This window comes from Neodiprion virginianus, chromosome 3, assembly GCF_021901495.1.
Source record: "Neodiprion virginianus isolate iyNeoVirg1 chromosome 3, iyNeoVirg1.1, whole genome shotgun sequence".
NCBI lineage: Eukaryota > Metazoa > Arthropoda > Insecta > Hymenoptera > Diprionidae > Neodiprion > Neodiprion virginianus.
In genome coordinates, this window is record NC_060879.1 from 618,243 (window position 1) to 641,835 (window position 23,593).

At 41.3% G+C, this 23,593-nt stretch overlaps 2 protein-coding genes, 2 long non-coding RNA genes and 1 other non-coding gene across 8 annotated transcripts; 3 read left to right on the plus strand and 2 right to left on the minus strand.

The window, feature by feature from the left end:
* Positions 1-174: 174 nt before the first annotated feature.
* LOC124300533 (uncharacterized) lies at positions 175-7,314 on the plus strand. 4 transcript variants are annotated; one of them, XR_006907238.1, is made up of 6 exons: positions 177-3,050; positions 3,534-3,668; positions 3,741-5,421; positions 5,517-5,688; positions 5,795-7,188; positions 7,229-7,268. XR_006907238.1 is itself a non-coding variant. In XM_046754744.1 (5 exons), exons 1-5 carry the CDS (start codon positions 469-471, stop codon positions 6,019-6,021), a joined length of 4,740 nt encoding a protein of 1,579 aa, XP_046610700.1. In that variant the 5' UTR covers positions 177-468; the 3' UTR covers positions 6,022-7,314. The 4 variants fall into 4 exon arrangements, 3 of the variants coding, with proteins under 3 accessions (XP_046610701.1, XP_046610700.1, XP_046610699.1); XM_046754744.1 differs by having other exon boundaries at positions 5,574-5,688; positions 5,795-7,314; XM_046754743.1 differs by having other exon boundaries at positions 5,795-7,313.
* On the minus strand, positions 6,828-14,016 carry LOC124300546 (uncharacterized). The gene is made up of 2 exons (XR_006907240.1): positions 9,654-14,016; positions 6,828-7,971 (listed from the first exon to the last, which is right to left on the minus strand). It is a non-coding gene; the product is annotated as an uncharacterized LOC124300546 (long non-coding RNA).
* Positions 7,541-7,612, plus strand: Trnaa-cgc (transfer RNA alanine (anticodon CGC)). The gene has a single exon. It is a non-coding gene; the product is annotated as a tRNA-Ala (tRNA).
* Positions 8,329-21,954, plus strand: LOC124300545 (uncharacterized). The gene is made up of 3 exons (XR_006907239.1): positions 8,329-8,606; positions 20,984-21,138; positions 21,788-21,954. It is a non-coding gene; the product is annotated as an uncharacterized LOC124300545 (long non-coding RNA).
* On the minus strand, positions 19,562-23,497 carry LOC124300534 (vacuolar protein sorting-associated protein 51 homolog). Its single transcript, XM_046754746.1, has 10 exons — positions 23,287-23,497; positions 23,011-23,145; positions 22,730-22,951; positions 22,042-22,637; positions 21,747-21,960; positions 21,433-21,657; positions 20,998-21,332; positions 20,714-20,891; positions 20,116-20,228; positions 19,562-19,889 (listed from the first exon to the last, which is right to left on the minus strand). Exons 1-10 carry the CDS (start codon positions 23,365-23,367, stop codon positions 19,781-19,783), a joined length of 2,208 nt encoding a protein of 735 aa, XP_046610702.1. The 5' UTR covers positions 23,368-23,497; the 3' UTR covers positions 19,562-19,780.
* Between the last annotated feature and the right edge of the window lie 96 nt (positions 23,498-23,593).

Here is a 23,593-nt window from a genome sequence, read left to right on the forward strand (position 1 = left end):
TGCTTACTGGCATTTTTTATTAGGTCTGTAGATGTCGGAAAGCCGCTTGCAAACCGCTGTTCAATGTTACTGTGACGCCAACTCTACGTTGTTAGCTCTCTCTAGTAAGATATGGTCAGTGTTAGTCAATTTTAGTTTTCCGAGGATCCGTACGGAGCGCCACAGGCGGTAAGTTTGTAGCGTCGCAAGTTTGAGGTTATTCAATAAGTAAACAACCAGCGTTCTGAACAGTCAATTCGCACAACTGTCAGAGGACCGAGAGCGTTATCAGCGCCGAGTTTCTTTCCTGTGTTCGAGGTACGCAACGCGTTCCATCGTCTATCCATCGGTACGGTTATATCGGTGATCAATGAAGAATATCCACGTGAAATGTGAACCAGTGTTTACGGTGAACGGCGGAGGGGGAGGCCGACGCCAGGCGTAAGAAAAACCCGCGTATTGGATGTAAACGAAGGTACAGAATTGAAAATGGAATATGACTCCGCCTCAAGCTGCGACGAACGTTTGCGCGAATCGGAACCCCGCGGGTTGGAAAATCCGAGAGAACAGCGACCCTTCCTTAACCCGACAAGCCTAAATAACACCGTCCACGACTCCCAACCGAAGGTAGCGTTTAACGTAAACAAATCATTGTCGAAGCAGGTGATGGAGTACTATAAGAAGTATTCGCAAAATTCGAACCTGGATCAGTACTTTTCACTACCCGAAACAACCGCCGGCGATAATCTGGGGGTAAAATATTATTACAGCATCTACGAACTGAATCATAAATCAGGCGGACACGGCGGCGAGACCAGCAGGCAGGACTGCGTCGGCCAGGATTATACTTTGGTTAATTACGTGCCTCGGGAACGACGGCGCTGGGCCAGACCTCCGCTGATTGGTCAGTCTTCGAGCTGCAACGATAATTCCTCCATCTATAGACGTCCGTTGACCGAGCCTCGCTCACCGTCTCCAGAGCCGAGACGAAATACCCCGGAAACAATTCCTGAGGAGAAGAATGAGAGCCGAGAAAATTTAGGAGACAGTCAAGAAAGGAAATCCAACGTCTCTCCCACGTCGAGCGTTACTTCGCACAAACCACTGGAGTGGGACAGCGGCGCTGACGTTGGTTACTTCAATACGCTGCCTCTCAATAGACAGAGTAGCAAGAAATTGAGTACTATCGAGCGCATGGCTTTGGCAAGAGGCTGTTCAGCTGCCCTCAGACAGGATCCGGAGGGAACGACGGAGTCCAGCTTGTCCGGCCCTGCTTCGCAGGGCCAACCTGGACCCAGGTCAAAACAAAGGCCGGACGCCAACTCTACACCTCTTCCTGGAGCATTGTCCGAGACAGAAAGTGAAGCTGAAATTACTCCAATCGTCAAGAATCATGTACCCGGTATAATAACTGGCGATGACATCAAATCAGATACGAGAAAACAGGTCGAGTCTGAGGATGTGAGTAGCTCCGAGACGCCAAAAACCTCGCATCCGTTTAAGGTACCGGCAGTGAAATATGCCACAGAAGGCAAGAAGTCGGGGGGAAATGCTGGCACACGTTCTTGTGTCCTGAAGAAAAGCTCGTCTATGAATATCTTGGCCCCCGTTCCGTCCTCCAAGCTTTTGCTGAAACGGAGTCAAAGTGATTTGAATTTGCTGGCCATGGATAAAGGCAAGTCTGCTCCGCCGCTCATATTTGATTCCACCTCATCCCTCGCTACTATTGTCAACAAACCAGCTACCTGTGACAAAGTCATTCAAACCACTATCAGTGAACGTTTCCAAGAGTCTATTGGGGTACAAGTTTCTGTTTTGGAAGAGGAAAAGCCACCGGTACCTAAGCGGGGTACCAGCTTGGTACAGAAATCCATACTGAAAGGTTCTAAAAATACGTACAAAGTCCCAGACTCCGAAAAGCGTAGCGCGTGTGGAACAACTGAAAACGACCGTTGGACCAGTGAAATTGCGAACGGCAATTTGAATCGACCCAGCAGTACCGATGCTTCTCGCAACGATTCTCGAGCTGCAACGCCCCAACCAGATGACACGGAAAACGTTACTGGACGAGCAAACAGTTTTGAATATTTCCCAGGTCATGTATACGAGAACGTGCCAAATGGGAGCGAAAGTCAGGTCTCCACCGTTGACACGAGACGATCCAACTCCACTATGCCGAACACTAGCTCAAGTATCGATGAAAAACTGTGGGGAGATTCCGATAGCTTGGTAAGAGACTTGGAAAGGAGCGTCAACATACTCAAGAGTTTAGTGGATGCTAACAAGTGCGATAAACAAGTTAAAAAGAGGCTGATACACCATGTTGTTAAGAGACTGGTCACGGCAAAATATACCGACGATAAAATCGAACACAACTTGGAAGAAAATGTTCCGTGGAATCCAGACGATGCTAGAAAAAAAGTCTACAGAACCGATATAATTCAGGCTTTAACCAAGAAACAAAATACGACTGATTCTTCTGATGAATGGAAACCATCGAAGAAAAAGAAAAGCCCAAAGAAGCAGCTCAACGAAGAGGTCAGGGTTGTCGATGAGATGATCACCTTGGAGAGCAGTAATAGCGACAAATTCGATGTACAAACGGATAGGACAGAAATGGATGGGAGAAAGGCAAGAATGGGGCTTAGGGCGGACGATTGTCAGCGAAGCAGCAATTCACCTACAGATGCTAACAAGAGTGAGAGCTCGGAGTGCTTTCTACCCCAACGAAGAGACAAGGCCAAAGCTCATGATAATATCTTCTACTTCAAACAAAATTCCAAAATTCCAAACGGAGACACGTCAACATCCGATAATCCGTTGGATCAGAAGAGAATATATTTGGATGCATCTGTCGGAGCCAGGCAAAGTGTAATGGGATCCAGTAACAGTAGTAAAAACAGTGCTGATTGGAGGATGCCGACAACATTGTCCGAGAGACAGTTTGAATTACGCAGACCCAATACTTCGGAATCTGGAGATTCAAAGTTGGTTAGCTATGCGGAAACTGAAAAGAAAAATCAACTTCTTTGGATCACTAATGAAATCAGTCACTTATCTAATTTGAAGAAGTAAGCTTTCCGTCGATTCCGTTGTTACGTTACTTTGTTCAGCTTGAATGTACAGAAGTTTGACTGATTTTGTTTAACAAAGAATAGAGGGCTGGCAATTTTTTTACAGTTTTATTAGAGGTCCAGAAATATACTCTGAAGTTTGCCCGAAAAATTTGCTCCACATTTTCGCGCGAATTTTTGTTTGGACGTGATGTTTGCAAAGAACTAATTTTATACAGGGCAATACGATGGAAAACTTTCATAGGAACGATTTTTGTCAAAAAGTGACATCAAATAGCAGCTTTTTCGATATTCAAAAAAATTTGGTGCGAAAATTTGCAGTTACATTTCCGATGAACTTCAGGATATGTTCCTAGGTATCTAATGAACTCTTAAAAAAATTTTCGGCCCTTTATTCTTTGTCAATAGGAGTGATGTAAATTCCGACTGAACTAACTACCATTTCACGGAATTCAGAGAAATTAATTATTACTTTCTCAGATTATTGGAACAACCAAAGAAATCAGATCGCCCGAGGATGTCACCAAAAAAAATTAAACATGCCATTGTTACACAGAAACCGTTGGCGTTACTAAAATGTGCATGTGGTGGCAATAATCATGACAATACTAAGAGGTAAGATAAGCGGTGTGATAGAATTACTGTTCGTACCTGTTCCTTGAACATAAAAAATAAAACTGTTTTCAGGACTGCTTCGGATATCTGCGACGAATCGATCAAACCGCAGTGGTCATCTCACTGCAACCTGGCGACTTGCCAATCCACTGTCAGTTCCAGTGCAAAAAATTTCAACTATCAATTGAAGAAACGAAACAGTTGCACGCAAACAGGAACAGAGCCTGCGAGGGCGCATTCCCAAACCGGAAGCGAAATCACGTCTCCACCTTTGAAGCATCACAATTCAGAAGTAACGTCAGTGAATATTCACGTACAAACTTCACCCTCTTCGTTGACTTCGCCGCCTCCGTTAAGACCCCGGCTAACCTTGCCTGAAAACACTTTACCGAAAGCTGGTTGTCCTGTTCATAAACATTCGGGTCTCGTTTGTCAGTGCGGTAGAAGGCAAGAGCACCAGGAGGCAGGACAGAATTTATTAAAAAATAATTGTCTATATCATTTTTCTAACCAAAAATTATCCGAACAAAATCTTTCAAACGCTCATCATCATCAGCCTTCACCTCTTCATTTCAATCACCAAAGAGTCCCTGTTTCTAACTCTGATCAGTCTAATCGGCCAAATCAAATCGGTACCGATATTATGCAGCCAATTAGCCACGGGGTCGGCAGCAAAAATCGAAAATCTGAGCCAAAGGAAGCAAAAAATAAAGTAAACGCTTCAAAGTCTATGTGCACGTGCGACTGCGGTATTTCTACGACAATCTGCAAATGCGTTGGTAAATGTTTGTGCGAAATTAAGCGTGCTGAGAATGGATCCTCGAGATGCGATAATTTATCGGGAGAAATTTGCAATTTATGCCGAAAGAAGGTTGGTCAAATTGAGGTGAACGGGGCGGAATGCGGTTGCGGTAAATCTGAGAATAACGAGGTAGCCGCTTGCCAAAATTACTGCACCTGTGAGCATGTGAAAAGAAAAGAACAACCGAAGTTATGCGGATGTTCCGCCACTTGCAAATGTGAGAACAGAAAAGTTGACGGATTGGCGGTAACTAATGGAATTGCCTGCGAAGTTTGCTATAAAACGTGGGGTGAAAAGATATGCCAATGTTTCGACAACTGCAAATGTGAGAACAGAAACTTGGATCAAGCAGAAAATGATAAGAAAATTTGCAGCTGCTATAGAGAGCGAAAATGTAAATGTAACGAATGTGCTCATTGTTTGAGTAACGGGGTACAAAAGTCGCAGGCGAAGCATTATTATTCATACAATTCGCACGAATCTCAGCAGTTGTCGGGACACTCAGGGAGATTGAAAAACGACGGATTGTGTAAGTGCGGGAAAGATTGTTGTTGCGAGAACAAACTGAAGGATATAGAAAGGAGATTGTACAGTCCGAAGCGTAGCGCAAGAACAAACTGTTCCTGCGAATCGAGGCTTGGCGAAAGCGACGGAAATAACCAGCAACACTGTCGAAGTTGCGGAAGCATGTATAAAAACGGGAGGAAATGCAACTGCCACATAAGTTACCCGAAGCCGATCGCGTACGAATTATCGTTCACGGATGGCAAAGTAAATAAAAATTCGGACTTTGTCGCTAAGAAAAATGATAAAATCGACACGAGAAGATTGCCCGAGGTAGCTGTGCCTGATTCGCCAACTAATACCGCTAGATCAGGGGGCGGCTGCTTGTGCGACGAAGCAAGGTCTTACACTTCGGGTAAGAATAGCGGACGGACAAAGACTCTTCAGGTATTCTATAATTCTATTCTATACTTTATCGCTAGAAAAAAATCTTGTACAGTTTACATGTCAATTAACTAAAAGTTCACTCTATAAACTTGTAGGACTACTTGGCTCAAAATAAGCCTGATTTTGTTAATAATGTTGAAACTCGTCAGCAGTGTATGTTTGAAATTTCTCACTTGCGAGAATTGAGGAGAGAGAAACGCGTTCAACTGCTTGCGCTGGCCAGCGGTTCAAATTTATCTAAAACTCCGAGAACGACTAAACCGAAAGGTAACTTGTTCCTCTTTGCCAAGCTTGCTTAGATGGATAGTTACGAAATTCAAGCCACATAAATATTCGCCACGTGCAAGAGTTTATCAGTTTATTTTTATTACAGTCTTATCAGCGCAGAGGAAAATAAGTGACGAAGAAATGAAGGAGCGACTGCGTAAACGTTACTACAGACTGCACGAGGTGCGCAGCAAACGGCAACAAAGGGAGAAACAGGAGCAAGCCAGGCGAAACAAATTGATGGCTAATATATTCGGCAAAAAGCTACAGCAGAAAGTTCTGAAGGGTCAAGTAGATCTTTCAAACAGCGTTAGCGTTATATCGAACTTGTAATATTGAATTATCTTGCGTTTGTCACCACAGCTGGCTATGAGTACTAATGTTAACAGTAATCGAAATGTGACACGTTTTGGTTTCAAAAATCTCTATACTCTGAGATTAATATCGTACATTCCGCTAAAGAATTTTGTACATTCTAGTATGGTTTATACAAAACTAAAAAATTGAGCATTTGACGTACAACGTAAAGTAGTTTGAAAAGTGAGGTCGAGTTGACATCAACACTTTTACAATATCCATATGACGTGTAACTGATAATAAAACGAATTAGATTGCTGAGCACTGACAAGTATATTACAAGTATTATTTTTTATTCGAGAAAATAGAATGTTTGTATTTATGCTTATTATACATGAATCCATCATTTTTCATCCGAAATTTAGTGTTTAATTTACTTATTATATTTTTTTTCTCACGTGTTCATTTTAATACAAAAATACGAGTGGTACAACTAGAATAACATAACACGTGCCTGCCTATAGTAGAAAATTATATAATAGTAATAACAATAATTTATTGCACTTGACCTAAAATCAAAAGAATCTACCAAGGGTATCAAACTAATTATTTTATACAATATCTATGTATGGATATGTAAAAAAGAGAATGAACATAGCAACATGAATAATGGAACGTACAAACATCTGTAAAGATTATTCGCACCGAAATGCCATGACAGTAATTTTAGTTAATTTGATTAGTTGAAAATTCTTATACCATCATTACTATTTGTTAGTAAAGTGGGTAATTTCATTATTACATACTTATAAAATGTACCATGTTATTTTTATACTTTGTCCATATAGTCTTCTATTACCTCAGAAATTATGATATAATCTGTATTTATACAACTTGTGCCGTTAAGTACACTTAGCTATGCTAGAGCATTACGTATGATCAGTTTACCTTATTCTTCCGTTATAAACAACATATGGTTGAAAAATCCAGCTTAAAACAAAGAAAAATACAAACCACCGTCGCACTCGATCTTTCGAATGAATTAAACTGACCAATAGTTGCATGCGTGGCGATCTCAATCAAGTCTGTCTACACTTTAGGAGAGAACAGTTCATAATATAGTACCTGATATTCACATTTCGAACATGACATAATGATATAGTAATTTTTCATTTTCAATATACTCGTATTATCTAGGTAGTAGTAATAATGATAACAACAACAGCAACAACAATAATAATAGTAATAATAATACCGAATAAAATTTATCGGGCACTCCGCGAAAACAATAATTTTACGTACTGAACGTGCACATAAATATATAGATGTTAAAATTTTTATAAAATAAAAGTAGTTTATCATGAAAAATTAAATAAATATGTGAAAAAACAAAGAAACAAAAACGTCTGCATTATACCTTCGAAATCGGATAATTACCATACATTTCTCGTTCAATTTATTTACCAACAATCTTTGCGAACCAGAGATTAGAACCTGTATCAGCGCTGATGGCGTAAGTTTGTGATAAACAAATAATTCTAACTCCGTATGTACCGGGGGTGTAACTCAGTGGTAGAGTGTCTGCTTCGCATGCTGAAAGTCCTGGGTTCAAATCCCAGCTCCTCCAAACGACCATTATTTTTTTTTCCACTTTCTTCGTCGATACATCAACGATTCGATCGAAAGAAGAACCCAATTTATTACAACAACCAATCGTCACTCAGTCAGTTTACACAAATTCCAACCTTTCAGCGACGCGATTATTCGCGACTTCGGCTCGCGTGAAAAAGCACGTGGTTCAGCGCGCTGTGCGTCCCGACCCATTGATAAGCACTTGAGCAGCAGGAGACATGGTAATACTTAGCCCAAGCTATTCACTCCTGCGGCACTAGTACTTAGGAACAGGACAGGATTCGATGTATGTTTGCAGTGCGTGGTAATATGCCGCCTGGTTAATCAGATCTCGCCTCACAGCTTATCTCGTCTCTGAAAAAAGTAAATATCACAGAATTTGGTACGATGGCCGATTATACTGAAGAGTATAGAATCGATTAGCCAAGTGTCTTCCGCGAAAAGTTGTGAGATTACTTACTAGAGTACATGCAAAACTGATATTATCGTACAAAAATTCAAAAAAATAAAACGTGTCTGATAATCTCTGACTGCAGTTTCACTTGACTTGAAAATACTGCTGGTATTTTTATTCATACAACGGGTGCGTGTTTACGCGTTTTTTTTTTTTTTTTGTTTTCCGTACACGAAGCGCTTCTTTCTATGGAGGTCAGGCGAGTCTGCGAATGCGCATGCGCGCAGTACAGAAAAGATCACTTTCAACTCCAAGGAGATAAATGTAGTCTCGTCCGTACCGCGCGCATGCGCTGTCGCGAACACATCTGACATTACGTGATCCTAACCTCAATTTCGTGCTGCGTGAAAAAACGCGTAACGTACTTTTGTTATATGAAGAATCGTGTGCAACAAGGAGGCAATGATCTTTTCTACTCCTGTATTTGCAATATTCACGAGGCTGAAGTTAGCAACGTCAACTTAACGAAACATCAGGGAAAAAATCACAATTACACAATTTTAGAATGACTTTCAAGGATTTGGTTTTGCAAAATGTGAGTACATTTTATTTATCATGGTTTACGCAATTTTAGACATTCCTAAAGGACGAGGTTGAAGTTAGTAACGTTATCGTAATGAAACATTGGGGGAAAAATCACCGTTTTCGTAATTTTACAATGATTTTGAAGGAACTGAGATTTCGAAATACGAGTGTACTTTGGTTACGGTTTACTGAATTTCAGACAATTCCAAAACCGCGAAATAACGATTTTTCCTCAGCAGGAATCTTTACGATAACGTTATTAACTTCAATATGATTCTAAACGTGCGAAGTTACGATTTTTCCTAAACACGCATCGTTACAGTAACGTTACTAACTTCATCCTCATCAATGTTTCTCTTCGATTCACCTACGACTCATATTGCAACCTTACGCTCGGCCCTAAAAGACCGAGTTTGCCTCCTTGTTACGCAATATGTATACTATTTCTGAGCAGGTGTTTCTTGTTTTCTTACCGTATAATAAATAAAAGCTTTGTTATACCGCGAAACGTACCTATATAATAGGACCGATTTGAAAAGCGGAATAAAAATTACGTTAAACATATTTTGCCTACGGTATGCAGAGAAGGAATTAATTCAATAGGTTGACCCGAGAGAATCGGGCTATTATTCAATTGGCAAAAATACCGCCGCATATTATGTGCTTGCTCACTTGTTACCAACGCACTTGACGATTGTATCGAAACGCACGTGTATCTACGTCGGAAGAATAATCTGAGAACGAGTTAGACTAAAGAAAAAAAGAATGTAGCACAGACCGATCGACCTATAACGAAATATGTATGTAAACGTTTCAGCGCATATTGCCTATAATTATAGTTTCGACTGTAATACGATTATTCTTCAAAAGCTCGAAGAATGACGACGTATACATGTGTGAAAAATTCAAACGTTGATTAACGAAGAGACAATAACTCCTCTTCTAAAGTAGGCATTAAACTTCGTCGCGAGTATTCATAGACGTGCCTAATCGACAAAATTCAGGAAATCCCTAATAGAGTGCAAGCGCAGAGTACGTGATGTCGTTGTTCGCGTACCTGATTATAAACGGTCTTCGTACATTGGATAATTGCCCATAGTTTGATGTTACAAATTGACCGCGTTCAAAGATTCGCATGTGTGTTTTTCATGGTACACGTATTCTTCACGGCCTTTAGCTCGTCGAAATTCAACATTTTTCTATCCGAAAGAATCTTCCTTTCTCGCTTTTCCGATGCTGCACGTACAGTTGGTCTCGCAGGGTCCGTTCTATCGTGTCAGTGCTTCAAACCTAGGTACAACAGCAAACGTTGTACACGACACAGCGATATGAGATCACGCAACAATTTGTGTTCGGTGTGCGTGTATACAAAGACAGTCGGTAGATGTGTGTAACGCGAATGGATGGGACGGTACCGAGAGCATCATTGAACCGGCCTTGGTAGCCCATTAAAGCCGCCCACTGTGCTTTGGGCCCAGCTCCGTTCGCGTAATTCTTCGTACCGTTCCTCCGTGCCTCCTCGCCTGGATATTACATGCTTACACGCAGCGTTTGACATCCAATGAAGAAACGCAGTGCCGGAAGTAGGCGCGAAAAAGCCTGGAACGCGGTGAATTGGAATAAAATTTGCCGATCAGCTTGAAACGTAAATACTAATCATCGACTATTATACCCGATTGTATACCCTGCGCGTCGCGAAACGCGAACGGTTCATCAGCCAGCTCCGATCTTTTTATCAATGAAAAGTGAAAGATGGGAACAATTTAAATCTCCCCAATTAGCCATGATTCCATCACGTACCACGACACCCCGTTCTCGCGGTGTATGTGTAGAAGCGGCGTAAGCTGGAAGTAAGATGTATAGAGTATAGAGGCGTTCAATCCTTAACCCGTGACTTACGAAGAAGCTGGCTGGAGGCCGTGCAGGCGCAGGCGGATTGTATGGGCTTGGCGTTCACAGAGGGTTTCATTCAATACGTGAAACTCCCTTAGAGCCGTGCTACGATGAATCACTCACTCCGGGAAGAAGCGAACTCGACCCGCCGACTCGGCGACTGTCTCGGCGTTTTTTTAACCCACGTGTGTTTGCACGATGCGTATTACGAAGCTACGTGTTCGAGCGTCCATCGTGGGCCAAAAAATGTCCAAATACTGTACTCGTCGAGCTTTCACGGCTATGCAAGAATTTTATCGATATTCATTACCGCGGTCACGTTAAAACGCCGGCTTTGCTATCTTGGAAGGTAATTGGAGACGGAGATATCCGAGATGCGATGCACCGATGACGCGTACCGTATTTTATCCTTACACTTACGTACCGTCTGCTCATGCTTTAGTCTTCGGCGTCGAGTTTCACTTCGGCACGCTTCTCTACCTCCCCCTCCGGTGCATTGTATTAATTACACGTAAAACAAGCTGCATTATACACACGTACGTGTATTTCATCACGCAATCCGGGATACGATTTTTCGAACGTCGTTGTAATCCGGAGCTCGACCCGATGCTTTGATCTTACAGCCGAAAGGAGATGTTAATTAATACGCGAGTCTGAGCCTAGCCGCCAACAGTTGAATCTTTGACTTTTTACGGTTCCCAGCACGGTTCTGTTTAGTGTTTCACCGCACTTGATCATCGCGCGATAGCATCGAACAGTATTCGTGGAATAATTATGTTTAACGACGCTCGAAAATAATTCGTCAAATAATTAATTTTCAACTTAAAAATCGGGGAATACGAGGGTGATGGAATCGTCGAGTTGTTAACCCCCCCCGTTACATACGATTCGTAAATTATTATCATGTGTACACGTATGCAGGCGTGGGCGCGGCGTCGTCGCAGACTTTTCTAAGAAGCGTGAATTTAAACGGTCAATTAGGGTATAACGCAAGCCGAAACTCGAGCGAGGCTCTGCTTGTCGAAAAAGTTGTTCCTCCTCTCGGGTCGTCCGGTTAAATCGGCCCTCATGCGTCGCGACACGTTTCACTTTTCACCCTTAAACGTTGAGACCGCGCATCGGGAACGGCACCGGGAACGAAAGCGTAAGAGAAACGGCTCTGCAAAGTGCTAATGGCAAAAGCTACCGCGCGTATATTAATGGGAATTAACGTTAATTCCCGTTCCCTCTACACACGCGCCATATGCCAACTTATTACAGTCTCGACGTCTGCTGCAGTCTTCTCGTCTTCTTCTCTTGTAATATGCTATAAACCGATGATAAACAACGTCGAGCGTTACTCTCTCTTTCTCTCTCTCTCTCTTTCTCTCTCCCGGTACAAAGTACGGGTCTTATTAGTCTTATTATACGTATACGGAACGTTAACTCGCGTCGGAATATACGTGGATTTTCCCGCGATATGTGATACTAATCCGCTTTGGCTGCATATAAGGTACGTACTGCCTATTATCGTTACAAATAGCACAATGCTGCATCGTTTAGACCGCCTCATTACGTTACGGAACGTTGACTCTGCAATCGTTTGAATCATGTAGCCACCCGATGCGACGATTCCTCTGTGTAGGTTCAACCCTTTGAGTCATAGTGGTAAGTATCCTTACCACCTATTTTATATGCATTTTTATTCTTTTTTTTGTTGTTTTTTTTTCATATTTAGAGAACTTTTCAGCATATTTCTCAGCGGTTTTTCCTATTTCTGATAGTGTACCAGGTTTTCAATACTCGAGAATAATTATTGCGATATAATGTAAATTATTATTGTTTGAATCAAATTGATTTAAAAAAATCGTGGAAATTGAAGGAATAATTCATTCTTGAGAAAGTTGACCCTCTACGCATACACATGTTTTACATAAGTTTTAAGTTTTGGGGCTCGCTGATTATGAATCTGAAATCGGATTTCGAACCCGAAACTTCCTGCATAGAGTTTTTTGACCGTATTCGATCAAATTTGAAATTTCCTTCCACCATAATGCATCCACTGCCTCGAATTGTCAAAATATGATTTCAGATTCGTAATCAGCGAGCCGAAATACCGTGGAATACCATCTTGTTATAAACGTTGACTCTGCACAATAATGTGTGACTCAAAGGGTTAAATTTGAAAGAAGAGAAAAGGGGCAACGCGCCTATTTCAATACGTCTTATAGGTTGCAGCTAGCTGGCTAGTCTCTTTTGTCCACCCCGTGCAATGCGTCGGCATGCCTATGTAATACGCATAATAGCGCACAATGCACGTATGTCATAAATTTACATTATCCCTGTGGTATTATTATTCTTGTTGTTATCATTATTATTATTATTATACGCGTGGACGTATCGGCGAAATTGTCGAAGTACGGCAACGAAGAGAAGAAGCTGACGGTATATTATAATCACGGTTCGCCGCTTCTCTGTTGGTGGCGTTATTTCCATATTATCACAGGCGAGAGGTTAAGAAGTCAGTACAAGATAAGGAAGCTCCTCTCCTTCTTCGGAACTCCTCTCCGCCAAGAGAAAACCGCTATTTTCAGAGCTGCGGCATGACAATTATTTTTCAGTATATTTTTCCTGCCTTCTCATCTCTCTCTCTCTCTCACTCTCTCTCTCTCTCTTTTTCTCTGTACAGCATACAATAAACGAAATAGATTTTCAACTATTTATCTGGTTAGTATATTTAAAAAGTGTGATAAATGCACAATAAATCAGAATTGTCCAGCAGTATTAAAGGTGGGGTAAAATGAATATTATTGTCTCTAAAGAAAAATGAAAACACGCCTTATCTGGAAATAAATAATTCTCCACATGACGTTTCAGTCGCGTTAAATTAAATTGGCTACAGTTTAGTATGCATATGTGTAACATCGTCGCCTTCGACATCGTCGTCTTCGTCGTTGTATACATATACGTATAAATATATGTGTATGCGCTGAAACAAAGCTGGTTATGTATATCTTACCGTGCACCTTCCATCCGCAACGTCATGCAATGATTCACAGTGATATTATTTCTTTGCTTTCCTTTTCTTTTCTTTCACGTTCCAATATGTATAACATGCGGTCGGAATTGTGCTTCGCACGTACGCTGTGTGGATTTTAAATTACGTAACATGTGCAGTATTCTACATAATGCTAAAACGATTTATAGGTTTATGATGATAATTAATTATACGGACACGCTGATCATTCCGTACACAAAATATACCATCTTACAGGTAAAGATATACGTACGTACAAAAAAAAAAAAAAATAACTCGATAATTTGTCGTGGCGTTAATCGAAGTCCAATATTCAAACGCGTTTGGATGAAAAAAGAAAATGTAGTAAAATATGGGCACAACTTTACCCAGCGACGAATATCGCCGATGATAAAATTTTCATTGATGATAACGAAGGAAACACTTGTTGGATCCGATTATTATACAGTTGTTCAAATGGTAGAGCTTATGTAGTGCGTAACGTTTGAATTGAAACTAATAAACGATTGGTTGTCTTACCTCGATCCACGACACTGTTATACACTATACTCACTGCGGCAATAAAAGTTATACTGAAATCTGAACGTGAACTTTTGATCCTGCCGGGCTCACGGGTGACGTGGAGGGCGGGGGGGAGGGAGGGAGGGAGGGAGCGGTTGATTTTGAATGAATCGACGGCTGGTCGATCGGCCAATTATCATTTCTACCCGTAGGGCGATTGGTCGAAACCGCGTTGCGGAACTGATTCTCGAACATCGAGCAATACAACCCCGCGTAAAATCCGTAGTTACGTTGTACGCGAATTTTTTCCCCAATATTTTCTCTACTTTCAAACTCGTTCCACCGTCCCGGGAACAATATGATTACGAAAAATTTAACGTCACGTAGGTAGGTATATATTTCATCGAGAATCCCGGACTTTCTCGCGCGTTCTCGGCTTACTAAAGACTGCGGCGAATCGCGTTCCTCGCAAGCTGCCTCTGTCCGGGTGGGTGTTTTCTGTATGAGTAATGAACCGTAGGTGTACGCGTGTCTGTGTATGCGAGGGTAAAAGGAGGGGGGAGAGAGATGCGCGTAACGCGAGAGAAGATGCTCGACTGAGTGATAAACGAGCCTTGATTGGCTTAATATAGTACGGCGGTCAGAGTAATTGGTCGCTCCCTTACCGTGCGGGAAATGATTGGTCAATTTAATCCTAGGACGACCGTGCATTAGGCATTCAGCCGACGTACAACTCCCTAATAATCACCAAGTTTGTTCTTCTTCTTTTCCCTGTTCTTCCTCCTATTCTTCTCCTCGTGCTTCGTCGCCTCTTAGTTCTTAACCCATCCCCCCCTTCCTCGTCCCAACCCTCGCAGTTTTCGCTAAATTTTTTTTCATTCCCCCTCATTTTACAAATTTCTTTTATACTTCGCGAATCGCACTCCTCTTCGTCTCTCCTTCCTCCTTCCTCTCTCACCAAATCAATTTATCAATTGAAATCACTGCATGTCGGTGACCCGTGCTGAATGAACCTCACTTGTATTGTGGCTATAACTTGTACCTCGTATGCTTGTACGTGTTCGTATAACGAAGAACATGTAACGGGGTGGTCGGTTGAGCTGCGGCACATTTTTCTAATCCTTCGTACTTGTAACAATAGTCGGAGAAATTTCTTTTCGTTCTTTTCTTTCTTTTTTTTTCTCGGTGAGACGGAGAGAAAGAATATTGGAAGACAAGTTACCTGCTTATTGCATGTTTATACTTGAGAAGGAATTGGACCAAAGTAACGTCACTTGCCACAATCTTTCAAATCGCGTGACGCGATTCATTCAAAGTTTATGTACCTACATGTAACACCGATCAAGCTAAAAATCTTTCGATTATAATACCGCGGAAAAAGACTTGAGAATATTTTTTTAGATCGTAAAATCGAGAGAAGGCATAATATGCTTGAACATTAACTAAGATTTATGAGGCGTGCTGAACTAGCTTCAAAGAACGAAGAACTTTCTCGCAGTTGAAGATCCCTGGACCAATCGAATATCTCGGCTATGAGTCGAACTCTTCTAAATGCGGATAAAGTACGAACCGAGGATCGCACGTATAACATCTAACCATCGTTATCCGTAGATTTTCACTATATACGGGTGTTAAAAAAAAAAAAAATGCTCTTCGCACTTTTCTTCCACTTTTTCCCCCTCGATTATAAAAACCACATTATACTTACTGTATTTGTATTATTATACGCTGTATTCCAAATCCGTTGCAGTTCGGGCGCAACAGCGTGGAAAGTAATCGTACCCAGGTGAAATTCAAGCTCAAGTCACCTACGGCACTACTACTTAGCACGCGGATGCACTCGGAGGAGTTGACGAATATTTGAAGGTTCCGATCTTCCGCAGGAGTTTAAGCCTCGGTCCCTCCTTGACTACTTGTGAGCGGGCTCGATGGAAATACGTCGGAATTTATATAGCATGCATCCAGTGTGAACGGCACAGATACATACGTACACTCTGTGTAAAGTTTGGAAAAGTTTGGAACATTTGGAGTATTGAAAGCATAAGTAGATTACGCCCGTTTGCACAGCGTACGTGCGTATATATGCTTAAGGAAAACTAATCGCCCAACTACGCTTGCCCCGCGTCTGCTGTGTATTTTCTATATCAGTCCAGCAGACGTTAGTCATCGAAACTGACCACTGACCACTGACCGTTGACCCTCTGACCGCGGGGGTTGCATAGTTCGCCACCTAACGCGGTACTGGCAACTGTTTATTACAATGCGCTAAATGAACGACGATGGTTTCGGTAGGTACCTATTCTCCGAAATCTGATGTATAAAACGCGGTGTGGTATGTGTTTGGAATTCGTATCTCTAGCGTCGATATAGTGGTTAAGACGGTCCGAGCTGCGAACACAACAACGAGCACGGATTCAAAACTGCCCATTATTGCGGTCACAAAGCGAAACGCCTCCAATTACATGATTTTCATCCAATCGATTATGCTGGACATAGGGAATTCCATGTATAATAGTATATTGTGTAACAAGGAGGCAAACTCGGTATTTTAGGGCCGAGCGTAAGTTTGCAATACGAGTCGTATGCTCGTCTTCTATAAAATCAATTTCAACACTTACGACGAATACAACAATTGTAGATCTTGTAATAGTTCGTACGTATTAACGTTTAGAAAAAGAATGTCGCAGCGGGTCCACTTAAATTCTCGGGTTAAATTAACCATTTTAAAAGTACAATTTGCAAATTAAATATTGACTCGATAATTCAAGTATTAATATTACAAAAATTAATCTCATAATATTCGCTAACAGAACTAGACCTGCTGGGACATTGTGTTTAGTTAAATTTTTCCAACGGCACACGTTAATTATCGAGAAAAATAATACGATCAGTGTGTACAGAAGATACCGCGGGCTGAATGCGACAACGATGAATCATGCAGGCTGTATCCAGGGACAAATAAATTGGCAAACAACGGATACTCTGTGTTCGCTGGAAGGGCCATTGTCGGCTTCTTGGTTCAAGCAAGGACCCCTGAACATAGGATATGAAACTGGGAACGAAATGTTTAACACACGAGTCCGTGGGTCGGGTGATTAATCCTCCCGTAATGCAGATTCCTTCGTCACGTATACCGACGATACGCGCCCCTATGCTTCCTTTTCATCGCGAGGCGTCGGTCGGTGCAGTGCCACTTACACTGTTGCATGATGGAAATGGCCTGGAAGTAGCGCCGAGGGCTTTTTTACCGCCGCACGACAGGGTCGCCCAACAACTCCGGCACAACGGTGTAACCCCCGTGACTTTCTTCTCTTCCCATGCGGGTTGACTGTAAGCTGATTTAAACTTACCCGTGTACTTACGACCCTCTGGCAGCACGGGGCCGTTCCAACGACGCCACTAACGCTTCGGATGACGACGATCGTTAATATGAATATCCTTTTTAAAAGCGGCGTTGTCGAGTTACGATATTATACCCTCCCTGTTGTTTCTATTCGTTCGGATATATCGCTTTTCGAATCGTGACGATGATATATATATATATATATATATATATTGCTTGTATAATAACACACGAACAGACATGGTTAATAATATATAACGTGTAGGCCCGCTGATTGTATCATGCATACGACACACGGTTGTTAGTGGGCGTTTATTTGCTGTAGAAATTCTTCTCACCATATTCGCCACGTTATCAAATTCGTACAGATATTATATCCTTGGTGCATGACGATCCCCTACGGCAAAAGGGGATTTAACATTCTTCGACGTATTTCAATATCAAACATTCCCAATGTCAAACAATTTAACTCGGTTAGATTCGTACGAGCTTTCGCAAATGATGATTACCAAGAACAAAAGAGAGAGAAAAAAAAAAAAACAACAACCCATAAAGTGTATAAAAATATTTCACAAACCTGGTTTATTGTAACAGAATTCAGCGGCAAGACTCACCTGCGTATCGTAACTCTGTTGAAGAGAACAAATGAGTATAAAGTGTCGAATAGAATGCGGATGTTGTGCAGAAATTATGATATTGAAATCAGATAACAATTTCTGCGACTTCTTCTCAAATACACTTGGATTGTCTTTTTAACGTGGCAGTAGTCTAAGGTCGAGTGGACGTTTGCTTGCCATCGGGGAATTCATTCTCCCTAATGTACACACGAGACCCAGATGCACAGGTGTTTTCTGAGGTCACGTGTGCCGTTCGTGTGCTCTCAATGATGCGCTATGCGATGTAATACCCAATGATGAAATATCGCGTACATCTCCGACACTCCCGTTTATGCCTGAAATTTTTCACCAACTTCTCGCGCATTTTTTCGCCATCTTATGCAGGATTTCAGGATATTGGATCGTCGTAATTTCTTCGCGTGACCAATTATTGTTGGCTAGCTCATCACCCTTCTATGCGGTTATACGTTACAGGCACGAGAAGGCGATCGACGTACGCGAGAAAAGCCGACTTTTTCTTTACACCCTGTATGCAAGTCGGTCGTGTGTCAATGCGTATACGTATACGCGTGTTAGGTCGCATGTGTGCGTTGCAGTGCGACGAGCTGAGTGGCGTTAATTTGGACTTCCTCCCCGTGGATGAGATTCATTCCCCGGGTATCCGGCGCAGACCCACACACCGCATTTTGACCAATTTAACGTCTACCTACCCAACCTGAATTTATATGAACACAACGGCGTATGTTCAATACGTGTTCGTCTACGCGCAGAGTACGTACATACAAACACGATCATCGTATGCAACTTACCGTCCGCATCGTGATTGCGATCATACGTCTGGGGGTAGAAAATTTATGTGCTACTCGAGGAGAGTATATATAATGTAGGTGTATAAATATTCATTGATAACGAATTTCTTTTTGTACTTATTTGCATCGTACCTATTTAAACGATATGGCAAAATCAGAACTGACCAACTTGCGTCGAGTTTTTTTATCGTCTGATATCGATGGTTGTCTATAAGTTACACATACACCGAAAATGGTCCAATGTCAGTTTATCAAGGGATTAAGAGAGTTGCTTTCTTTATATCTACCGCCTGCAACTATAATATACGCCTACGTGTATGGGTATATACGTGTACGTATGCACGAAATGGATGACCGAGGGAGATCGGGAGCATTCAGCGAGTATAAGTACCCATTCAGCAATTCCTGGCCACCCACCTACACGCGTGCATAACGTACGTACTTGTATGGTGGTGTCAAACGTGAACAAATGTAATTCAGATGTCATGGTGTCACTGGATGCGGTCGAGCAGCGCTCTTTTTCCTCTTGCTGCCTCTTACAAACCCGCGGCTATAATGTAAACCCATTACCAAAGAGTTGCTGTCCAGGGGTTAAATGATCTTAATCGGTCTTAACTTCTTCTTGCCGCATACCTCCGTCGTTATTTCGCACTCGTGCCCCCCGCCCTTCACCTTTCTATTCGGCACCTTTTTTTTTTTCTTTCTTCCAATAATATCAAGCGCCAAATAACCTCAGTACTTGTATTACAAGAAGAGGCATATTCTTTGTATTTCAAATGATTTTTTTTATTATATGTACATATCTGTAATATAATTTCACCGACTTTACAAACATTAGCGTAATCAGTGTCCACGATAATGTATACACTGTAGTTATTTGCATATGTAATGTTATAGTTGCTCTGTATAGATTAATAATTGTATAACTTCTCACTTTGTATGCGCTACATATAAATAACAGTATAACTACACGTAGGTATATTGTTATCGGAATTAGGAAGTCCTTCAACCCCGTTCGCAAATAATGTCTACGACACTGGGCTCCATCAACACAGGCTCTAAACATCTGTGAACCGCGCTTCCCAATATTTCATCAAGAAGAAAATGTACAAGGCTGTGAAAAAAGAATAAAATTTCGTCAGAGAATTATCTGATGAAAAACCGGGTGGAGATCATTGAACAAATTTATAGTTGGATTAAGAATTCCGGGCTTTCAACGTGCTCCTTACATCGGTATTTACTTTTTTCCTCTTTTAATTCCACACAAATTGGAAATCAGAAAACTGTTGTACTTTAGCCAGACTTATTGCGGTTATCAAATAATAAATATTTGAACTCACTTTTCGTCGGAAACGAACCGCCACAAGTAAAGCTGGAGATAGTGGGTATCTACTTGTATTTGTTGTAGGCCGTACTTGCTGAACGTGCGCAATCTGACGCATTCCAAAAATGTCTGAAATCAATACGAAATGATCAATAAAATATTTGTTGTTTCTGACAATCAGACCGACGAAAATGTGGAGAGGTACAATAGAGAGATGCACTCCTCAAAGCGTAGAATACATGAATTTGATCACTGCGGTCTTGTTATTAGAGTAATGCTTATTACACCATGGATTGCGTAGTTTTTTTTTTTTTTTTTTTATATGCACAGAGAAGCTACCGTAATACCTCGACAACGCAAAGTGGATAATAGCTAAGTTATTTTGTCATTGTGCTCATTCTGCACAAGCTGCAACCATTAATGTATGTACCATATCTACTAGAAGTTATATCATACTCCGGTATATCTTCACGCATTACGTCACGATGTAAGATTGGAGCTGTGATTATTTTTAGGAAAATTTTTAGGACAGATTGGATAGAGATTGAGAGGGATTGAAAAGTGGTTTATCGTGGTTGAAAAGACTCAGTGTCTTACTGAGAATGCTTAGATACCTTTAAGCTGATCTTTATAATTCCAGTCAGAATCGAAGCTTTGTTGAACTGAACCGAAGAGAATATCTCTATACGTTCTGAAAACAATTTGTGAATGTTTGTCACCAGAGATGAATCTAGATGACTTGGCGTGTAGGAGGACCAATTTGATCGATATTGATGCCTTGATACACTGACGCTGAAATAAGCATTAATAGTTAATGATTTCGTAACAATTGCACCTACTAATTTTATTATGAATTCTCTAACCTCTCGTGTTTACTTTTCTAGACTCAGTACCGTACCTATGCGTCCTTCTGCTACTATCGCTGCTCCTATCAATTTGGCCGTCTGAATCATCATACAAGGCGGAAACTTGCAGCTCAATTGCCGTCACGTCCTCGACTACTCTCTTCATCACAGCCCTGACAGTTCTGGGTTCAATGGTATGTAGCCAATCTCGTGTCTCCACTGACTTTCTCAACATTTGTGAAACAGATAATCCCTGAAGTCGCACGTAATGATTTAGTAAATTTTGAGCTGCTGTTTGAAAGTTGTTACAGATTTCACTTTCTGACGTTACAAAATTTGCCAAAGATGCATGCCTTTGAATGTTGAAGAGATCGTCTGTTGTGGTTAACTGTAATTGAAAAATACATTATAATAGATCCTGAACTTATTATCTTTTTTTTACAATCAATATTCTTTACTTATTCAAAATATTTGGTTCCAAAACTTGCCAGATAATGTACGCTAGATTCTTTAAATTCGATGCACATTTTGCTCAGCAATAATAGTAATGTGGGGGGAAATTTAGGCACGTCAGATCCGGAACAGAATCCGCTAGCTGTGGCAGTTAGATGATGTAAAAATCCAATCACTAATCCCTCTCTAACTTCGTCAACGCAAAAGCATTGGAGGAAATGAGATTTTCCACTGAACATTAATTCAGGCTGCAGGAATACCTGCAAGTAACATTAATTCGGTCATGAAAATTTTGGTCGAATAGGCGAAAGAGTACAAATACGTTTTATTGTGAACAAAACATACATACCAATAAATCCTGCAGGACTCCTTTCACTTTTTCTATCGTAGGCATGACCAGAGAGGCCTGTAACTCTGCAAGACCTGTATCACCATCTTGACTAACTTTAGCAGCCAGCGTTTGCCTTACTTTAGCCAAAGCCTCAGTCAGATGCTGCTTCAAAGAGTGTAAATGGCTTCTGCACTGCTTTCTTCCAGCATTTATGACAATTTCTGTTGCAGTCCTACACATCAAGCGTCAATATAAATCGGAAATCGATTTTTAATCAATGTCTATAGAAAATCTAATAACTTTTTTAACATACGTGGAAAAATCGGTCTCATTGCAGAGAGTATTGACTGCGTGTAAGCGTCTGTAAAACCTGTCTAGCGCGCGAACTAAGATTGCAGTATCCCCAACATCCTCAACTCTTTTACCAATGAGATCAAAGTAGTTCTTCATGTTATTCAGAACAAAAGTGTCTAATTTCACAATGGCTTTAGAGTCAAAGTCGTCACTGAACTCTGTGTCGTCCAGGGGTATTCTGTTGACAAACATGTCTTTATAGGAAGCGACAATGAGGCAAAGGTCGCTCATAAAACCCGAACTTCCCATATCCACGAATTCTATAACGTCATTTTCGCACATGTCCTTGAGTTGTTTCAACTGTTCGGTCAACCTATTTTCGGCATTACTTAAGAATTCCGCGCACAATGATTCGGGTGGCTCTTTGAGCTGGAGCAAAAGATCGACACTCTCAGCCAGAGACTTTGTGGTCGCATCTCTGCTCTGGAACTGAGTTCTCAGTTTAACTTTGAGCTCCTCGACTATTTCTTCACAGTCCTTTTGTATACCTTGAAAAGAAGGCATGTTTCCATACTGGTTCAGGACACGTTGAGCATGAATGTAGTCTTGGACGGCCTGAAAAATTATAAAAACTTGGTTGAATTTCACTGCACAAAGAGTAAATCGTGTATCCGTTTTCCTTATTCCTCCTTTTCTTCCTTACTCACCTGGGAGTAGTTTCCATTGTTCATCTTATCTTTCAATTTAGCTGGCAGCTTAAATAGAAATTGTAGCTTCTTGAGAAGAGTGTGCACGGACGATAGTCTCGTTATCTGTTGCCTTGTGCCTTGCAAAGTTGAAGATATCTGTTCTGAAAATGACGTGATGCTGTCCATGTTGCTGGACAGCGATTCCATGCTATCCTCCATTTTCTTGAAATCATTCTTCATCTGAAATCAATATGTCGATAAGAATTTTGCCAGTTCTCACATGTTTTGAAAACATTCACCTTTCTTATGGTATCGGTAGCAGAAATGAATTTGTTGTAATTTTCATATACCAAAGTCTGCATGTCAGAATGAAGCGTCTGGGTATCGCGAATTATTTCAGCTTCATTGTCCATGATCTGTTTCAGTGTGCATTCCTGCATTTGGTATAAAAGACAAAATTTGTTAGATTGCGAAACCTCGAAGTAGGTAGAATAATCGTGGCTAATAAAACCGATATTTTTCACTACGATTTTGATTGAATTTTAGGTTATGAGGATAAGTTAGAGCCGCCTAACCTTGAGCATTTTTTCCAGATACATGTCGGGGTTGAAATGCTGCCCGTTTATGTTGTATGGATTGCTCGTATTTTCTGTCATTTTTCTAAACGTGAAAGAACATTCACTTTGATATACCGAAGTGTCAAAATCTCCACAGATATTTCGTGTTGTGACAGCTGCGTCCCCGCGTTTCCATTACACGTTTCCGTTGCTCCGATGTCTCGATTCGTCGGACTCAAATCCGAGCCTCTGTTTCATTTGCGCATGCGTGACTAGCCAAAGATAACAGCGGTTCTCTTTTGCACCTAGTCGTGATTGGCTGAAG

Excerpts from the sequence above, each read along its gene's own strand:
- LOC124300533 (XM_046754743.1), top strand. The coding sequence starts at position 469 with ATGGAATATGACTCCGCCTCAAGCTGCGACGAACGTTTGCGCGAATCG. Across the intron at positions 3,051-3,533 it reads CACTTATCTAATTTGAAGAA|ATTATTGGAACAACCAAAGA; the intron begins GTAAGCTTTCCG and ends TTACTTTCTCAG. Across the intron at positions 3,669-3,740 it reads AATCATGACAATACTAAGAG|GACTGCTTCGGATATCTGCG; the intron begins GTAAGATAAGCG and ends AACTGTTTTCAG.
- LOC124300534 (XM_046754746.1), bottom strand. The coding sequence starts at position 23,367 with ATGACAGAAAATACGAGCAATCCATACAACATAAACGGGCAGCATTTC. Across the intron at positions 22,638-22,729 it reads ACAATGGAAACTACTCCCAG|GCCGTCCAAGACTACATTCA; the intron begins GTGAGTAAGGAA and ends ATAATTTTTCAG. Across the intron at positions 19,890-20,115 it reads CGGTTCGTTTCCGACGAAAA|CCTTGTACATTTTCTTCTTG; the intron begins GTGAGTTCAAAT and ends CTTTTTTCACAG.